The 18,420-nt window shown below is 38.8% G+C and overlaps 1 protein-coding gene across 3 annotated transcripts; it reads right to left on the reverse strand.

The window, feature by feature from the left end:
* Positions 1–419: 419 nt before the first annotated feature.
* Positions 420–12,232, reverse strand: LOC307134423 (uncharacterized protein). 3 transcript variants are annotated; one of them, XM_079830152.1, is made up of 10 exons: positions 12,082–12,232; positions 10,123–10,235; positions 6,292–6,388; positions 5,675–5,843; positions 5,429–5,594; positions 5,122–5,301; positions 4,098–4,253; positions 1,557–1,658; positions 1,014–1,150; positions 420–710 (listed from the first exon to the last, which is right to left on the reverse strand). In XM_079830152.1, exons 3-10 carry the CDS (start codon positions 6,375–6,377, stop codon positions 669–671), a joined length of 1,038 nt encoding a protein of 345 aa, XP_079686278.1. In that variant the 5' UTR covers positions 6,378–6,388; positions 10,123–10,235; positions 12,082–12,232; the 3' UTR covers positions 420–668. The 3 variants fall into 3 exon arrangements, with proteins under 3 accessions (XP_079686278.1, XP_079686277.1, XP_079686279.1); XM_079830151.1 differs by lacking the exon at positions 10,123–10,235 and having other exon boundaries at positions 12,082–12,172; XM_079830153.1 differs by lacking the exons at positions 420–710; positions 10,123–10,235 and adding an exon at positions 764–883 and having other exon boundaries at positions 12,082–12,172.
* Between the last annotated feature and the right edge of the window lie 6,188 nt (positions 12,233–18,420).

Below are 18,420 nucleotides of genomic sequence, written 5' to 3' on the forward strand. Positions count from 1 at the left end.
GAGGTTTCCTCCATGTTGAGTCGTCTGTGGTGCAGTACCTCCCTCCCACATTCACAGAAACGAAACTTAAAGCTGCTTGCTGTTTTTACATCCGAGTGAAAATAAAATGAGAAAACGTTCACAAAAGATGAAACAGTATTGTTTATTTAAGATTTCATGTTGGATTCGCTCAAGCACAGATGAACATGAACATTTTGATCTCAAAAATAGAAATACATTTTTAAGTTGTGTAAATTATTAACATTATTATTGTAACGTTAGTAAATCTTTTTTATTTTATTTTTACAAAAATTATCATGGCAAAGTTGTGGTGTTAAAGGGATAGTTCACCCAAAAATGAAAATGACCCCATTATTTATTGACCCTCAAGCCATCCTAGGTGTATATGACATTCTTCTTTCAGATGAATACAATCAGAGTCAAATCAAATAACCTTTATTTATAAATTGCTTTATACAATACAGATTGTTTCAACGCAGCTTTACAGTGATAAGAAAATAATGAATTTCAGCTGTTGTTCAGCTGAAGTCAGTTAAATAATATATTTTAAGTTAACAGAAATTATTTTATTCAAGAATCACACTAAAACAGTTGTTGGGTTTTATTGAAAGAGAAACCAAACTGGTGTATTCATGAGATCAATATTGTGACTCTCCATGGTACATAATTTATGGCAAGATTTTTTTTTCAGGCATCTCCAAAATACCCTCCTGAAAAGAAAATGAAACCATGTTAAAGATGTACAGAGAAAATAAAGCACCATTTTAATGTTGTTATTAAAAAAATAAAAAAATAAAAAGTATATTGTTTCATATTTGGGAAAATTGTACCAAAGACTGATTCAGTAAACCCATGAAAACAGAACTATTCAGGAAGAAAGTGCCTGAAACACCAGAAAGGTATATAAGCAGGTCATGTGTCTGTTTGTCAGTTAATCAGTAATTATTAATAGATTAATCCCAGGTTGGATAAACTTATTCTTGAAAACTTATTATGGATAATCCTGTTCTCACCTTTAGAAGATCCTTGATTGTTTTGCCTTGACATAATATACTTATTTTCCAGTTCTTGCTCTTTTCTTTCCCAGCCGTTTCCTCAAATAGATACGGGGAGATCATTTCTCTGCGATATTTAATGCATTTCTTGTTTTCTGAGAGGAATGGACATTTTTGGTAACACTTTATTACGATGGTCCACTTTAGACATTCTACTGACAATAAGTAACTTTGCAACTCCATGTCAACAGCTGTCATGAATGAGAGTATTAGTAGATTGTCTGCTTAATATCTGACTATAAGTAACTTTGCAAGTACATATCAACTTATTCTAGTAACCCTAAGACAACCCTAAGTTCACTATTCATAATGAAGCACAATTTAAAGAGAATAATTTTCACACAAAAAGATATTACTGCAGAACTTTTATCATTTACAGTTATTATTATAATGCTATGTTTAGAAAGAGACCATACAACTCGGGGGTTTTATTATAGTCAGCAGATATAAGGTGATGTTGCTTTGAGACCGCAAAACATTTAAATAATAAGGGCCACTTACTGTCATATGTACGAAGTGCTTCCCTGTCAAGAAGGGCTTCTTTTCCCCCACATGTGACAGGAAGCCATCTCTTGTGTTTATCCCAGAGGTCTTTTTCTTCCTCTTGGGTGAAGAAGATAAAAAGGGTAAAAATTAAAATGAAATGAATGAAATAGCATTCATCAAAATAAATAGTTTTAACATCAAATCAGATGACTGACCGACTCCTAGTGTATTCATTCAGTAGGTACAACCCTATAAAATGTTCCTTCACAGTCCACCTTAGAGTAAATCACTATTGGTTTGATCAAGAACTTGTTCGTATATGCATTCACCTTTACTATTTCTCTCAGAAATGATCGTGTTGGTAAGTAACTTACTCTGTGTATCCTTAAATTATTTTTTTACAACACCGGAAAAGATCGTTTATACTCATTTTTTTCTTCTAACGTTAGGCTACTTATTCCAGCGTGCAGACAGGGTTGCCAAGTTTTTACAACAAAACCCGCCCACTTGCTAACGTTCCTCAAAACTAGCCAAAATCACAGCCCAACAGAGCTAGCCTGACGTCGTCATACTCAATTCTAGTCAGAATTTGAATCTGATACTGCTCCGTTGGGCTGTGGGGGTGTTTCAAGTTTCAACCGAACCAGGAAAGACCTCAATTGGATAGACCTACAACCAATCAGAGCAACGGAACGACGCATAACGTTAGTTGTCAAATGTCAACAGAACTCATGCACTGGGTTGCCAAATCCGTGGGTTGAAGCGACCCCAATTATGTGATATACAGACCAGGGGCGTCGCACCTGTGGGGGATGTGGGTGTTTTAACACCCACGCTTTTCCCGGTGAGAGGGTTCAACACCCACACTTTTTCTGCAGTTTTCCCGCAGTTTTCCCGCAGTTTTGCACAAACGCTTTAGGGATGCCACAATTCTCATTATAATATTAAACCGTTCGGTACGGCATTCACGGGTCAATTCGCGCTTGTGAATTGCGTTGGGTTTTTTTGCAGTGTGCCTAGTCTACGCGCTGATATGAGCAAATATCCAATCACTATACACAGTGCTAGACACGTTTGCAATGCTGGTGTCAGAGAGTTATAATCACGGAACACTATAGTTATTCACAATCACGAAAGTTCATTATTTGCATGCGTTTTAAAGCCTTGCCGGTTATTCGCGTGCTTATCCACCGTTTTAACGCGCAGAGCGCGCGCACTAAACTTGATTACTGGACTAAGTAGTCTTACTGCGCTAATACTGTCAAATACACGCAAGGTTAACATAAACACAGTCGGTTATGTGTAAAGTGAAAGTAAATTTGCGTGTGTCTGTATATTAGATGCACGTCTTAAATTGACAGCAGCGCAGCCTTTGGAGAACACGCTGTCCTTAAAGGGACAGTTCACCTCTAAAATTATGTAATTATTCACTCACTCTAATGTTGTTCCAAACCTGTATTCATTTCTTCTGTTGAACACAGACAGTTGAATACCAGACAGTTGATGGTAGCCATTGACTTCCATATTATTTCCTACTATGGGGACTTTAATGTTAATAAAACTACAAAAGACATAGAAAATCACTCTGTTCTTGAATGAAAAACATTAATACAGCAGCTTGGGACATGTTGGGACATGTTTGTACTTAACATGCATGTTGTTCTGTTTACTGTTTTATATGCTTTTATAGGCCTATGCATAGGCGGAGTTAAATTTTTTTTTTGGGGGGGGGCATCTTGGTGTATAATTTGTATTATTATAAATAATAATAATAAAGGAATTTAATAATTAAAAGGAATTTAAATAAATAAAATGTAAAATAAGTTCTAGGTCTAATTGTAGTAGGCTAATGAAGTAATCAAATTAAACTATTTGCAAATAATTGTTTATTTTAAAACGTGAACAAATTCACTCTCATTCGTATGTCTAATGTAGAAAATGCAAACGTTTTTTGCCTCAACGTCACATTAATTAATGAATTACATGAATCATGATTGCATTTTGTAATTCAAAACGCCGAAATTTCATAAAAAGTTGCAGTTTGCATCGCTAGTTTATAGCTGATAGTTTATAGCACTAGATGTTCAATAGCTGAACATTTCTATCATAAAACAGTTGTCTAAGACTTGCATCTACTTACATCTTTCCACAAACTCTCATTACGTGTGTGACAGTATGACAGTAAGACCCGCCTTCTTTGATTTGACTGGTCATCTCGATCATTTTGACATTGACGAGCGCTGTGAGACCACTGAGGTAGAGCAGCCTAAAAAATTATCAGCCTAAAAATGTAACTTTTAAAATGTTTTGTCATCCTAAAAACAAATCCGCTTTGCTCATTCTACACTAAAACGATAAAATAAGACAACTAAAATGAGAAAATATGAATTATATATACCCCCGAAATAAATAAAAAAAATCTGCCTACGGTTTGATGTATACATGTCAATATTGTTCAGAGTTGAACAAAGGGCCAAGAGAAAATGGGTCCCTGACAACATAAAATCTTAGAAAAGTTGATTTTAATGTGTTGACACCATTTTTCATAGAACTCACCTTTCTCCACATGTTCAGATGTCTTGTTCTGGCATTTAGTGCTTTGTGATGATGGGCCAGCTTTGATACTCACAGAGTTGCCTTCTGTCTTTATCTTTTTAACCTCTCTTTCCTTTCCTGTGCCTCCATCCTCAGATCTCTCTTGTTTCTTAAGAGCTGAGGAATGAAAAAAACAGAATTGGGAAATAAATCAGCAATGCTGCAGATCCCAATGTGATACAATATTACATTAAACCAACTGGCAGTCAGACAGATTGGGTTTTAGGGAACATTTAGGCCTACACTACCAATGTGGAGGCTTTTCTAAAAGAGTTTGATGCCACAGGCAGTCGCAGGATATGTCCACTGGTGTGAAATGACCGTTTCAAATATTCCCTATAGACCTTAGTCAGGGTATGCCATGTTTAATTTTAGACAGGAATGAAAATGAGATATACAGTGCGTTGAATGGATTGTTTAATAACATATCGATTGTTCAGTTGACAAAATGTCTTTCTGAGAAAAAAAAAAAAACCTTTCAGTAGCTAAAAGTTATGTTACACATTTTTGAAAGTTGTAAAAAAGTATGTGATATAGGACCTTCATACAGTGCATGCCATTGTAAAGACTGCAAGTCTATCCCTCACTGCCTTGTTTTCATCCACTTAAAACTGAATATGCCGTCTAACCTGACTAAGGGCTATATGGAAGACGAGCTACACACTTGCACAGGGAAATGTGGGAATGACAGCAGAGAAAGCATTGAAAGCATTCAACAAAGTTTGGAAATTTTTGCTAACAACATATGCAAATGAGGAGTGAACAACGACAGGTAGTAGCATGTCATGAGCGTTTCAAAATCTTCCCATTGTGCAAGAGTTTCTGCTTGAGTTAAATCATATTGATTACAATTATTTTAGTCAAATGCAGTTTGAAGTCTTTCAATGTGATATAATTTTAAGATAAACTGACTGACAGGCAACTGGTCAATCAAAACAATTGATGGATTGGTTGGTCTGTCTAGCCAATAGATTTTTTTTCTCACCATTTATCAGAGAACCTCTCTCCACATGTTCAAATTTCTTCTTCTGGCTGTTAGTGCTTTGTGATGATGGGCCAGCTTGGTTACTCACAGAGTGGCCTTCTGTCCTTCTCTTTTTAATCTCTCTTCCCTTTCCTTTGCCTCCGTTCTCAGATCTCTCTCGTGTTTTTATGCTTTCAAGAGCTGAGGAATTAAAAACTAGAATTGAGAAATAAATCAGCAATGATCTCAATGTGATATTACAATAAACCCACTGTTAATCACAGACAGAGAGATAAATAGACAGACAGATAGCTAAACAGATTCTCACAGTTCTTCAGAGTTGCAGTGATTTCAGAAAGTTGGGAGTAACGCTGTAAAATGTGCTCCTGCTGCACACATTCCCAGAAACTTCTAACCTTCTTCGCTCCACGGTTTTGAATATACTCCAATGCATCATACACACCCTTATCATCATCACTGTCCTCAAGCTTTTCCTTCAAAAGTAAAAGTGAACAAATGTTAGATTATTTTAATTTTTCATATTGATATATTATGGTCTGAAATTCAAGCTTACATAAAGCCAATCTGTAATGAGTCTATAGTCCTTGAGATGGCGCAGAAACATCATCGGCCCTTCTATTGTAGATATCTTTGTTTTGTTTTCACAGAACAAATCATACAACTCTTTATCTTCGAAAAAACCAAGGTCCACAGAGTTGTAGTTTTGAATGTCATTGCTTCCGCTAAAGAGAACAGAAAAAGAATGTGAATGATTGATTCTGTTAAGTTAGCCTACAGTAATTCTGCTCCAATAACCATCTGTCACCTTTTATAATATATATTTTTTCTAAAACTAATATAAGCATGGGTATAGAAATCCTTCCATGTTAAGGGCATTATTTAGACACATTTTTGTGTGATCCAAATGACTAGAATTATCATATTAAATTACTGTCTTATCTTCATATCTTCTAACTTGCTTCTAGTTCCCTCCCTCTATAGATAATGATACAATGATAAGATAATGACACCCTGTCAAATAAATAAATAAAACAATTAAATAAAAACGAACACTCCTCATAATTAACTAATATTAATCAAATATGCTTGCTAGAAGATATAATTGCAAGACAGTACTTGCCTTTTTTGATTTGATACTTGGTTGGGAAAAGACCATGTATTGTTACTCACCTTTGTTTTCCCTTTCTTCTCCTTCTTTCATCTTCACTAGAATCAGTTTCTGAGCTGCTTTCCCACATTTCTGCATTAGCATTCATCTTCTTCAGCTCTATGAGAGACAAATGTTGTGGACCCACTATATATTAGGTGGCCTTAACTATGTACTAACATTTAAATTAATCATTTGATACAATGCACTTATTGTGTTCTTACATTGTACTTACATTTAAATAATCTGCATGTAATTACATTTGTAATTAATTTCTGTAGTTACATTTATAATTACACAGTTGACACTTCCTTTACACCTAACCCTTAGCCTTAAACTTACCCATAAAACCACACCTGTCCCTAATACACAGTAAAAAATCCAACTTATGTTTTGTATGACAAATTCAGCTTTTAAAGTTTATTCAACTATTTAACATGAAAAAAGTTTGTACAACTAATTGACCCAAAGTTGAGAAAACTCAAAAATGTTCTGCAGCTGGTTGCCTTAAACTTTTAAGTTTTCTCAACTTTTTTTTTTTTTACAGTGTACCCGAATCCCACCTCAATATCAGCAAAAGTGTTTTGCAATACAATATGAACACAATAAGTACATTGTCCTTATTTTTTGATGTAAGTACAAGTAGTTAAGGCCACCTAATATAAAGTGGTTACATTCAATTTGCTTGTCTGGATCTCCAAATGAAAATTAGGTTACACTTTATGTCGACGGTCCACTAGACGTTCTTCTAACTGTAACTTTGTAACTACATGTCAGATAACTCTCATTAGAGTATTAATAGACTGTTAGGTTGGGTGTTAGAATAAAGCCCTATTCGGACGGTAATTGTTTCTCATGGGGTCGTAAGGTATTTTCATCACTTACAGGGCTAGTCAGTGATTTTATTGTCGTCTGAAACCAGAATGTCAGTGTTTTTTTCCCACCAACCGCGTAAAAATCCCCAGCCGAATTACCTACTGTTTTTAGACAAACACCATAGACATGTGGTCATTTAATTGCCCTCCGAATCCACATCTCTGAGTTTTCAAAAATAGATTGCTTAAAAATTCACTGTTTATATCCTTTTTGACCACGGCAGAGCACCGTGCGCTTCGCTGTAATTTGGATGTATTTTAAAGATCTTACTTTACTGATGCTGGAAAGTATTTACAAAAATAATCTTTTATTGCCGCTCAAAAGGGAAGAGAACAAAAGCATGTAAACAGGGCCGGCCCGTGGCATAGGCGGAATAGGCAAATGCTAGGGGCGCCACTCATCCTTAGGGGCGCCAAAATGTAGGCCTATTACCGATATTTTATTAATATTCATTTGAAATATTACCAAATAAAGCGCAAAAAAAGCGTCCCCCGCCTCTTCCCAGTCCGCCGCATCAATCTCCCCCCGCCGAGTTACTTGAAGTGCGTCAGAAATATAACGTGCAATCAGTTTAACGTTAGGGGAAATTGTTGTGTCGCGCCGCCTTTCGCCGCATCCAAAGCAGACAGGATTGCTTTTATTTTTTAGGGTGCTTGGCCGCTCGCGCCAGGTGTAGACTCAGTGAAAGTTGCCTGATCATTTATGACGGATGGCCGAATTGTAGTGTCAAAAAAGACAGAAGCCCTCTGATGATGGGAAGATAAGGAATACACTGCTCTTCTTACTTCGTATTTGTGTCTTGTTTCTAGTCTAAATATCTAAAAATTCTTAAATCAAGATGCATTTACTAGATAAGTTAAATGACATAAGATATGTTTTCTTGAAAATAAAATCAAAATGAAGTGAGTTTTTGCTTATAACAAGCAAAATGATCTGCCAATGGGGTGAGAAAAATAATCTTGTTCCTGATTGAAATCTTGTTTCTTTCCCAAACAGAAATAAGATTATTTTTCTCACCCTATTGGCAGATAATTTTGCTTGTTTTAAGCAAAAAACTCACTTCATTTTGATTTTTTCCCCCCAGAAAATAAGAAAAAATATCTAATGTCATTATCTAGTAAAGGCATCTTGATTTAAGAATTTTTAGATTTTATACTGGAAACAAGAAATAAATACTAAATAAGAAGAGCATTTTTTGCAGTGTAAAGACCGAAGTAAAGTGATGTAGGCTAATGAATGAACAGTGTATCTAATTGCATAGTGGTAAAATACTAATGTTCGCTAATTTAATTCGTTATTTTTACCTCAAACTATGCAAGCAGCTGTTCTGGGTTCTCCAGAGGCCACACAGCCAGTGTGATTTTGTAAAAAACAAACAAATTTTTTTATATCTATCTATATATATATATATATATATATATATATATATATATATATATACAATATTAAACGCATGTAATATCACTTTTTTTAATAGCTTAATGTTTTTACTCTGCAATTGTGCAGTTTTAAGGGGATATATAGCAATTTTACACAAGTATTTGCCAAAATTAGTAATGATATTTATATACAGGTTCATTTAAAATAGTCAAGTCAAGTCAACTTTATTTATATAGCGCTTTTAACAATGTAGATTGTTTCAAAGCAGCTTTACATTGTTAAACAGGAAAATAATGCAACATAATTTTATTCAGCTGTATAGCCATTCTGGAAAAAACGCTGATGTCATCAGTTCATTTCAATTATCATACAGTGACAGTGTGGGCTTTAGATCAATAATTCGATCAGTAATTTAGTTTAAATGGTTAATTTAGTTTATTATTTAGATTTATTTCTATGTTTAGTTGAAAAATGTAGTGTCCCCAACTGAGCACGCCAAGCCAGAGGCAACAGAATAACAAAATGGCAACATTTTAGGTAAAATTCACATTAAATATCTAAATTTCACAGTTTAATTCCCGGTGAAAACATGAATGCTCATAGTCAAGTGTAAGATTGCTGCCATCTACTGGAAAACAAACACCTTTGCTAGTTCTCAATGAATAGTTTGTGCATGAATGCTAGATGCTATTACTCTTGCTCTTTGTGTTTAGGCTGTAATGTGGCGTAGTGCTATTTTTGTATAGTTTAACTATCATCAGCCTTTAAAAAATAAAATAATAATAATAATATCATGAACATAATGATGGGGTAGAATGGACTGGACATCATATAAAACAACAACAATAAAAATAAAACATCAATGCATTACAAAAATAAAACTGTACGAGTGTTTCCACAACTTAGACTGATAACGTGTAGTGCTAAACCTTGATACAAGGGGCACCAAATAAAATCTTGCCTAGGGCAGCAAATTGGTCAGGGCCGGCCCTGCACATTTGAAATGGGCCGTTATTAAGGCAGCAATACTGTAAAATAACCAAGCAGCATTATATGTTTCCGCATGTAAATTTATCCTCAGGCTTTATTAACGTACTAATTTCCACATTTTTAAAATGACACATCATTTTGGGAAAGCATTTTAACTATAATGCGAGCACAAATGCTTCAGGAATGGTTTGAGGAGTTTGAGGTGTTGAATTGGCCTCCAAATTCCCCAGATCTCAATCCAATCGAGCATCTGTGGGATGTGCATATCTTCCTATTTTTTTTTTAATAGAAGATTTTAAATGATAATCATAATAGTATTTTCCTATTATTAAATTAAATATGAATTTATTCTTATTATAGCATATGACATTTTATTTACAGCAGACAATCATGCGACTGACGGACCACGTGAGCAGCATGCACATGAGAAACAATTATAATAAAATAAAGCGTTACCAAGAAATGTTATGAATACAGCTTGAGAATTGAGCAAATATAATAAAAGCCTGGGCATTATAGCAAATCGCATATCGATATCTTAGTATCAAATTACTGAAGACAAGCCAAATTTGCCTAACAGCCAAACAGAGAAAATGTAGCCTATTTACCTGCTTGTAGGCCACTTCAAATGGTCACCGACTCACTGATCTAGATACTGAAAATCTGGAAGCAGACTGTTTTTTCCAAGTGTGATGTCTCAGGGCCGGCCCTGACCAATTTGCTGCCCTAGGCAAGATTTTACTTGGTGCCCCTTGTATCAAGGTTTAGCACTACATGTTTTCAGTCTAAACTTCCACTAATATGCACATTCATGTTTTCACCATGAATTAAACTTTGGGGAAATTTAGATATTTAATGTGAAATTTACATAAAATGTAGCTATTTTAAATAAACCTGTATATAAATATCATTACTAATTTCGGCAAATACATTTTAAAATGTCCATATGTCCCCTTAAAACTGCACAACTGAGTAAAAACATTAGGCTATTAAAAAAAGTGAAATTACATGCGTTTAAAAAAAACAGATATGATTTTTTTTTTTGTCTGTGGCCACTGGGGAACCCAGAACAGCTGCTTGCATATGGTTTAAGGTAAAACTGGAATTAATTAGCGTACATTAGTATTTTACTACTATGCAATTAAATAAACTGTTCATTCATTACATCACTTTACCTCTGTCTTTACACTGCAAAAAATGCTCTTCTTATTTAGTAATTTTTTGTTGTGTCCAGTCCAAACATCAACAAATTCTTAAATCAAGATGTATTTACTAGTAAAATGACATTAGATAATTTTTCCTTGTTTTCTGGGGGAAAAAATCTAAATGAAGTGAGTTTTAGCTTAAAACTAGCACAATTAGGCCTATCTGCCAAATGGGGTGAGAAAAATTATCTTATTTCTGTTTGGGACTGAAACAAGAAACAAGATTTCAATCAGAAACAAGATTATTTTTCTCAATCCATTGGCAGATAATTTAGCTTGTTTTAAGCATAAACTCACTTAAGAAAAAATATTATTTTACTTAGGCCTATCTAGTAAATGCATCTTGGTTTAAGAATTTTTTGATATTTAGACTAGAAACAAGACAAAAATACTAAATAAGAAGAGCATTTTTGCAGTGTTTCCCTTGCAGTGCCTGCATCAGAGGGCTTCTGTTTTTTAACAAACTACAATTCGGCCATCCGTCATAAATAATCAGGCAACTTTCACCAGGTCTACACCTGGCGCGAGCGGCCAAGCACCCTAAAAAAATGAAAGCAATCCTGTCTACATTAGATGCGGCGAGAGGCGACGCGACACAACAAATTCCCAACATTAAACTGATCACGCGTTATATTTCTGACGCACTTCAGGTAGCTCGGCGGGGGAGATTGATGAGGCGGACCGGGAAGATAAGGGGGACTTAGTTAAGTTTTTTTGCGCTTTATTTGGTAATATTTCAAATTAATATTAATAAAATAGTATCAGTAATACATTTTGGCGCCCCTATGGATGAGTGGCGCCCCTAGCATTTGCCTATTCCGCCTATGCCACGGGCCGGCCCTGTGTCTCCCTCCCCACACTCTGACTACACAGAAACAAAACTGAAACTGTTAGACCGTTTGTTTGGCAAAAGAAAAAAAGACATGGAATAGCCTATTCACTAAAACATTAGGCTATATATGTGCTCTCTCAGACGTGATACAAACATTTTTTTTCATTATATCTTAACTCCTTATAAGCTGCAAACTACACTTTCTGAACAGTAGCTATTTTGTTGAATTAACATGCACAAGATTTTATGTGACATCTAGGCCTATTTGTTTTTCACTTTACCACACCTATATCTCTCTAAATAATGTCCACGCTTCATAAAGATGTCTTTTGTTGTTTAATTTTATCTTCACCAGACACGCAATTTTCAAAATATGCATTTCTCAGTCCTTTTCACGTCTCCGCTGATATGCAAGTCTGAACATAAACGCAACATAAATCCAATGACATCATCAATAACACCACATTTTTCTTGTATATAAAATAACTTTATACACAATATGCAACAACTATTAACAAATGGTAAATTACCGTGTGCGCTATATGTTACACCTGAGAGACCGAGGCTTCGAAGCTTGCGTCGAGAACTTCAGGTAGGCTAGGTAGGCTACTTCCCGTCTCCAAATATGGGCAACTGCAGCTTGGAGTAATGGGCGTGCCGAACGTATAGAGGCTTGTATTGTTTTATTCCTTTATCCAGTCTAAAGAACTAGCTTCTTATTTTATATACATGTGTTTATGTGTGTGTATATGTTAATGTATCATGAACAATATAACACATATTGGTGCTGTCACACTCCTGATAGGCCTACATTTTTTGGTAACACATGATGTCTCTGAATTTATTTTCTTTTTAAACATTAATGATAGACATTCAACATTACAGTATAAATAAAAGTTATATCAATTCCAAGTGAATGTAAAACAATCTTCACACAAACCCATTATAATAAATGTCTGGGGGTCATTTGAAACATTTCAAAATGTTTCAAAAATGTGGGAAAAGGTTACACAAACCTTTTGTTTTGTTACAGTAATATTATTTTGAAAAAAATATATTTTTCTACATTATTTTCTAATTTCTACAGTTTGTCTTGGGTTAGTTTGATAATATAGCCTATGCATCATTGATAACCCCTTGTTATGAATAAAAAAGGGAAATTATTAGTAAATCTCTCTAATTGGCCTGATTAGCTAAGCCCTCTAAAACAACACACATTGAGGGGGACAAGTACCGCCCCAATATGTAATGTAAATTTTTTTACAAACACAATATCATAAGCTTTATGAATGTTTTTACTGTAAAGTTGTGCAGTTCGAGGGGGATTTATGGTATTTTTTTATATTATTTATTTGCCTCAATTTGTAATAATTTAAATAAATGCATTTTTATAAAATGGCAACATTTTATGTAAAATCCACTTTAAAAAGATCTACATTTCTAATTTCACATTATAACGTGAACGTGCTTTGGTTTAGTGGAGGATTGCTGCTATCTACTGGAAAACAAACACAAATTAAAAAATTTAAATAACACAAAGTTTTACAGCCACTATATGACTCAATGTTGTTGTTTTTTTGGTTTGTTTTATGTTTAGACATTTCTAAAATCATTATTGTAACAATAAAAACGACTCATAATTTTTGGGGTGCATGGTGAGATATAAGTACATTTAATATGAACATAATGAACATTTAATATTTGACAACTGTTTAAGATTTGTATTCAACGACCCACAGTAATAATACAGTGATGTAAACTGTTCTTTTTTTTTTTTTGGAATTTCGCCATATTTTATTAAAATATGTTATAAGACACGTTTTGCACGTGTGCGTTTCTGGATCCGTTACTGTTTTCACTCGATATATAACGGAAATTCGAGCTCTTTTCGGGCAAGACGGCCGGATAATTTTTAGATGATCATTTATGCATTATTATATTTATAGACAGGATAATTTCAGGTACGTTAACACAGCTTTATCCATTTAAAAGTTTATGTTATGGCATCTGTTAAAGTAATTAAAGGTTTCTATTGAGATTTTCGGTCAAAATCACAGTTCATCATTCCAGATATTTTACCTCAAGCGGTCTGCTTTGAAGTTCTGTGAGGAATAAGACGCGCACCGATGGAGAAGCATTTCCATTGGCTGTAGTCTGCCGGTATTGGCCAATCACAAAAGTCGACATTGCGCAGCCATTTACACAGAATATCCCGCTACGTTTTTATTATTATATATTACGTTACATTTATGTGGCTATTATATTGTAGACTATTGAGTGGCTAAAATATAGGAATCCTTTTAATTTCCCAAAAAAAAGAAAAATCTAACTTTTTTTTTTTCAACTGGAACTCCGTCCCCCCTCGAAATTCACTTTTTTTCTTGCACTTTGGACTTTGAACCCTGGCTAACAACCCAATAAATGGTGTCCAGCCAATGGCGCTGCGAGCTGGTGTAGCGCTGTCAGAATCAATCCGTGCATTTTTTTTTTAAGTGCAGTTGATCTAGTAATTGTTTAAGGCCATTTCACGATTTCAATAAAGTAACATGCGGCAAGTAATTTCATGTGTTCTTGGGGGGCCCATGGTGGCCAAGGGGGCCCTAAGCAGCCGCTTAGTTCGCTTATGCTTTGGGCCGGCTCTGATTTCATTCTACGAACACTTAACCCGGGAACTTCTGTTTTCCTTATGCAGTCCATCTCAATCTGAGATCATCCTGGATGAGTATTTTATGAAAAGAAGCATGTTGGTCTGTCATGTTACATTCAAATTATACTGTATCACTGCAGTAATTGGCCACACCTCACAATTGGTTGTGCACAAAATAGTGTAAATTACATATTTACAACACTCCCATAGACATCCACAGGAATTGAGGAATGTCGTGTGGGCAACCAATAAACCCGTTTTACAAACTGTGATGATGCGTTTTTACTGTCATCAGCATAGTAAATCCTAAATTTGTTTATTTTTAACATTTCTATACTTTACATACATTTTAACTTATATACTAATACTTTGTATTGTATTACCTTTGCATCAAATGGTAAAACAAAAATAGTTAAAGGGACAGTTCACCCAAAAATGATCATCCTCAAACCTGCATGAATTTATTTCTTCTGCTGAACAGAAAAGAAGATATTTTGAAGAATATGGGTAACCAAACAGTTGATGGGCACCATTAACTTCCATTGAATGGGAGAAAAACACTAGAAGCTAGGGAAGTAAAATAATACGTTAGATAGAACTGTTACACAATAAAAAAAGTAAACAATTTATGCAAAAGTATTAGCATTTGCCGTGTGGTTGATTCCCGATGTTGCTAGCTGAACAAAACTACAGAATTCTCTTTTTTTGCCTGAGGTCTTTCTTAGAGGGATTGGCCAGGGAGGGACTGTCGCGAGGAGTACCAGTTCGGAGAACCAGGTCCGAGGACCTGCTCCTTGTCCTCCCTGATCTTGCACAAAATCCGTGCGAGAAGGCTCACTGGGGGAAACGCATACTTGTGGAAGCCCCACATCCAGCTGTGCGCTAGTGCATCCGTGCCAAGGGTCCCCTCAGTGAGGGAGTAAACCAGCGGTTTGGGGAGGCAAACAGATCTATCTGTGCATCACTGAATCATTCTCAGATCAGCTGAACCGTCTGGGGATGGAGTCTTCTTTCCCCGGGACGTGGGAGCTGTCGTGAGAGCTTGTCGGCTGCACTGTTGCCATGCCCGTCTCGGGATTCGGTTGCGAAGCCAGTGCCGAAGCGGTCTCTTATGAAGCAATCGAAGCATGACGGCTGCTGTGGATGCCATATGCCCCAGGGGCCTTTGAAATTGTTTTAGTGGAACCACTATCTTGCCCTCGAATTCACTGCAATTCAGCAATGACTGTGCATGCCCGCTCGTAAGCTGCGTGTACATGGCGACCGAGTCGATTTCCATACCAAAAAAAGAGATCCTCTGCACTGGGGAGAGTTTGCTCTTTTCCCAGTTGACCCGAGCGCCCAAACGGGAGAGGTGGCTGAGCACCAGGTCCCTCTGTTCACATAACTGATCCAGAGAGTGAGCTAGAATCGTTTAGATAGTTCAGAATGCAAACCCCTTTCCGCCTGAGAGGACCAAGGGATGCCCCCGTGACCTTCGTAAAGATGTGGGGAGACAGGGACATCCCTTACCATTGGCTCATTTCGTTACAACCCGAAGGTTATTGGAATCTCAGGCGAGGCCCCCATTCATCAGTTCGTTCTGACATAACGTTGAACGTGACTGACTGAAAGGGAACGTCTCGGTTACGTATGTAACCCTCGTTCCCTGAGGAGGGAACGGAGACGTACGTTAGTGACTAACGAATGGGGGTTTCGCTTAGAAGCCAATCATCTTCTTCGTATTCAACAGCGCCCAATGGCAGTGCCAATGCCATGGGCATGCGGAATTTGCATGCGTAACTCCGCCCCACCTCGTGGGTATATCAGGAAGTACGCTGGCAACATCGCATTATGTTACTGCTGCAGGAGCCAAGACTGAACTCCGCATTCCAGGCAGCACAGCTGACGTGGCAAGGAAACGTACGTCTCCGTTCCCTCCTCAGGGAACGAGGGTTACATACGTAACCGAGACGTTCCCTTTCGTTCAGTCACTACGACGTACGTTAGTGACTAACGAATGGGGGATCCTATTCAACAACGCCACTCAACTGTCATCCAGTGCCCTGCGTAAGTGTGAGACCTGCCACTTAAGGCCGTAGGACTCCCACTTATCACAGGAATACCAAGGTACACTGGGAAGCATATCCCAGTGAGGGAATGCCAAGATGCCTACCGTAGGGAGGACTTAGAGAATACACATATGACCCGCTGAGGGTTGCATATGGAAGATCTCTAGGGTACCAGCCGAAGGTGGATTTTTAACCCTAGGGGTGGCAGGGACTTGCCAAGGGAAAGACACCTGCTCACTGAGGAGGCTTACGGTGGGAATACTCGTGTGGGGGTCGCCGGAGGGGAACCATGCACACGGAGCACCTGGCCGGACATGAGGGTCTGGGCTCGAAAGGGCAGACTGAACTGATGTTGGCGTAAGCAGTGCTGGAGGAGCTCAGGGCTCTCGGGGAGCTCACCTGAGGAAAATATCGCACGTATCCAGTCCTTGGAGTGGAATGGCGAGCAAGCGAAGACACCTGAGCCTGGCCCATTACCGGCCACCCGTAGGGGCGAGTACATAGTCGGACACTGGCTCCACTCGGAGATTGTAGAATCTGGCGAATGTGTTGGGTGTCGCCCAGCCTGCAGCTCTGCAGATGTCTGTTAGCGAGGCGCCATGCGCTAGAGCCCAAGAGGAGGCCACACTCCGGGTGGAGTGTGCCCTCACACCAAGGGGACATGGTCGGCCTTGCTGCTGGTATGCCAAAACAATGGTGTCCACTATCCAGTGAGACAACCTCTGCTTTGAGAGAGCGCTTCCCTTCCGCTCTCCACCATAACAGACAAAGAGCTGGTCTGAGGTCCTGAAACACTGCGTCATGTCTACGTAGGCGCGGAGAGCGCGTACTGGACAGAGCAATGCCAAGGCTGGGTCTGCCTCCTCCAAAGGCAGCGCTTGCAGGTTCACCACCTGATCTCGGAACGGAGTGGTAGGAACCTTGGGCACATATCCGGGCCGGGGTCTCAGGATCACGTGAGAGTTAGCCGGCCCGAACTCAAGGCACGCTTCGTCAACCGAAAATGCTTGCAGGTCCCCGACCCTCTTAAGCGAGGCCAATGCGGTCAGCAGAGCCGTCTTCATAGACAAGAACTTAATCTTGGCCGACCGCAAAGGCTCAAAGGGAGGCCTCTGCAGAGCACTTAAGACTACTGAGAGGTCCCAAGAGGGAACGAGAGGAGAGCGAGGAGGATTCAGTCTCCTCGCCCCCCTCAGGAACCTGATGATCAGGTCGTGCTGACTTACCTTTTCGTCTCCCAGGAGATCGTGGTAGGCAGATATTGCGGCCACGTACACTTTAAGGGTGGAGGGAGACAGCCTTCGCTCCACCCCCTCCTGGAGAAACGATAGCACGGACCCGATCGGGCATTTCCAGGGGTCTTCTTGGCGGGAAGAGCACCATGTGACGAAGAGGTTCCACTTCAACGCATAGAGACGTCGTGTAGACTCAGCTCTAGCGGAAGTGATGGTAGCGACCACCGCAGGTGTAAGGCTACTCAAACCTACCGTGTCCCGTCCAGAAGCCACACGTGGAGCTTCCAGAACGCTGGACGCGGGTGCCAAAAAGTGCCCCGTCTCTGAGTAAGGAGGTCCGGTCTCAGAGGAATAGGCCAGGTAGGGGCTGTCGCAAGGAGTAAGAGTTCTGGGAACCAGGTCTGGCCGTGCCAAAGCGGGGCGACCAAAATGACCTGCTCCTTGTCCTCCCTGATCTTGCACAGTACCCGTGCAAGAAGGCTCACTGGGGGAAACGCATACTTGCGTAGCCCTGACGGCCAGCTGTGCGCCAGTGCATCCGTGCCGAGGGTGCCCTCGGTCAGGGAATAATACAGGGAGCAATGGGAAGAGTCCTGGGAGGCAAACAGATCTACCTGTGCGTCGCCGAACCGTTCCCATATCAGCTGGATCGTCTGGGGGTGGAGTCTCCACTCTCCGGGGAGAGGCTGAAACCGTGAGAGCTCGTCGGCTGCACAGTTCAGGTCTCCAGGGATGTGGACAGCACGAAGGGACCTCAGGCGCTTCTGACTCCACAAAACGAGATGGCGGGCGAGTTGAGACATACGGTGGGAGCGTAGACCGCCCTGGTGGTTGATGTACGCTACTACGGCCGTGTTGTCTGTCCTGACTAGCACATGTTGACCCTTCAGCAACGCTCGGAAGCGGTGCAGGGCGAACCGTACAGCCAGTAACTCG

The sequence above is a fragment of the Gobio gobio genome (genome assembly GCF_949357685.1).
Source record: "Gobio gobio genome assembly, chromosome: 1".
NCBI classification, from domain to species: Eukaryota; Metazoa; Chordata; class Actinopteri; order Cypriniformes; family Gobionidae; genus Gobio; species Gobio gobio.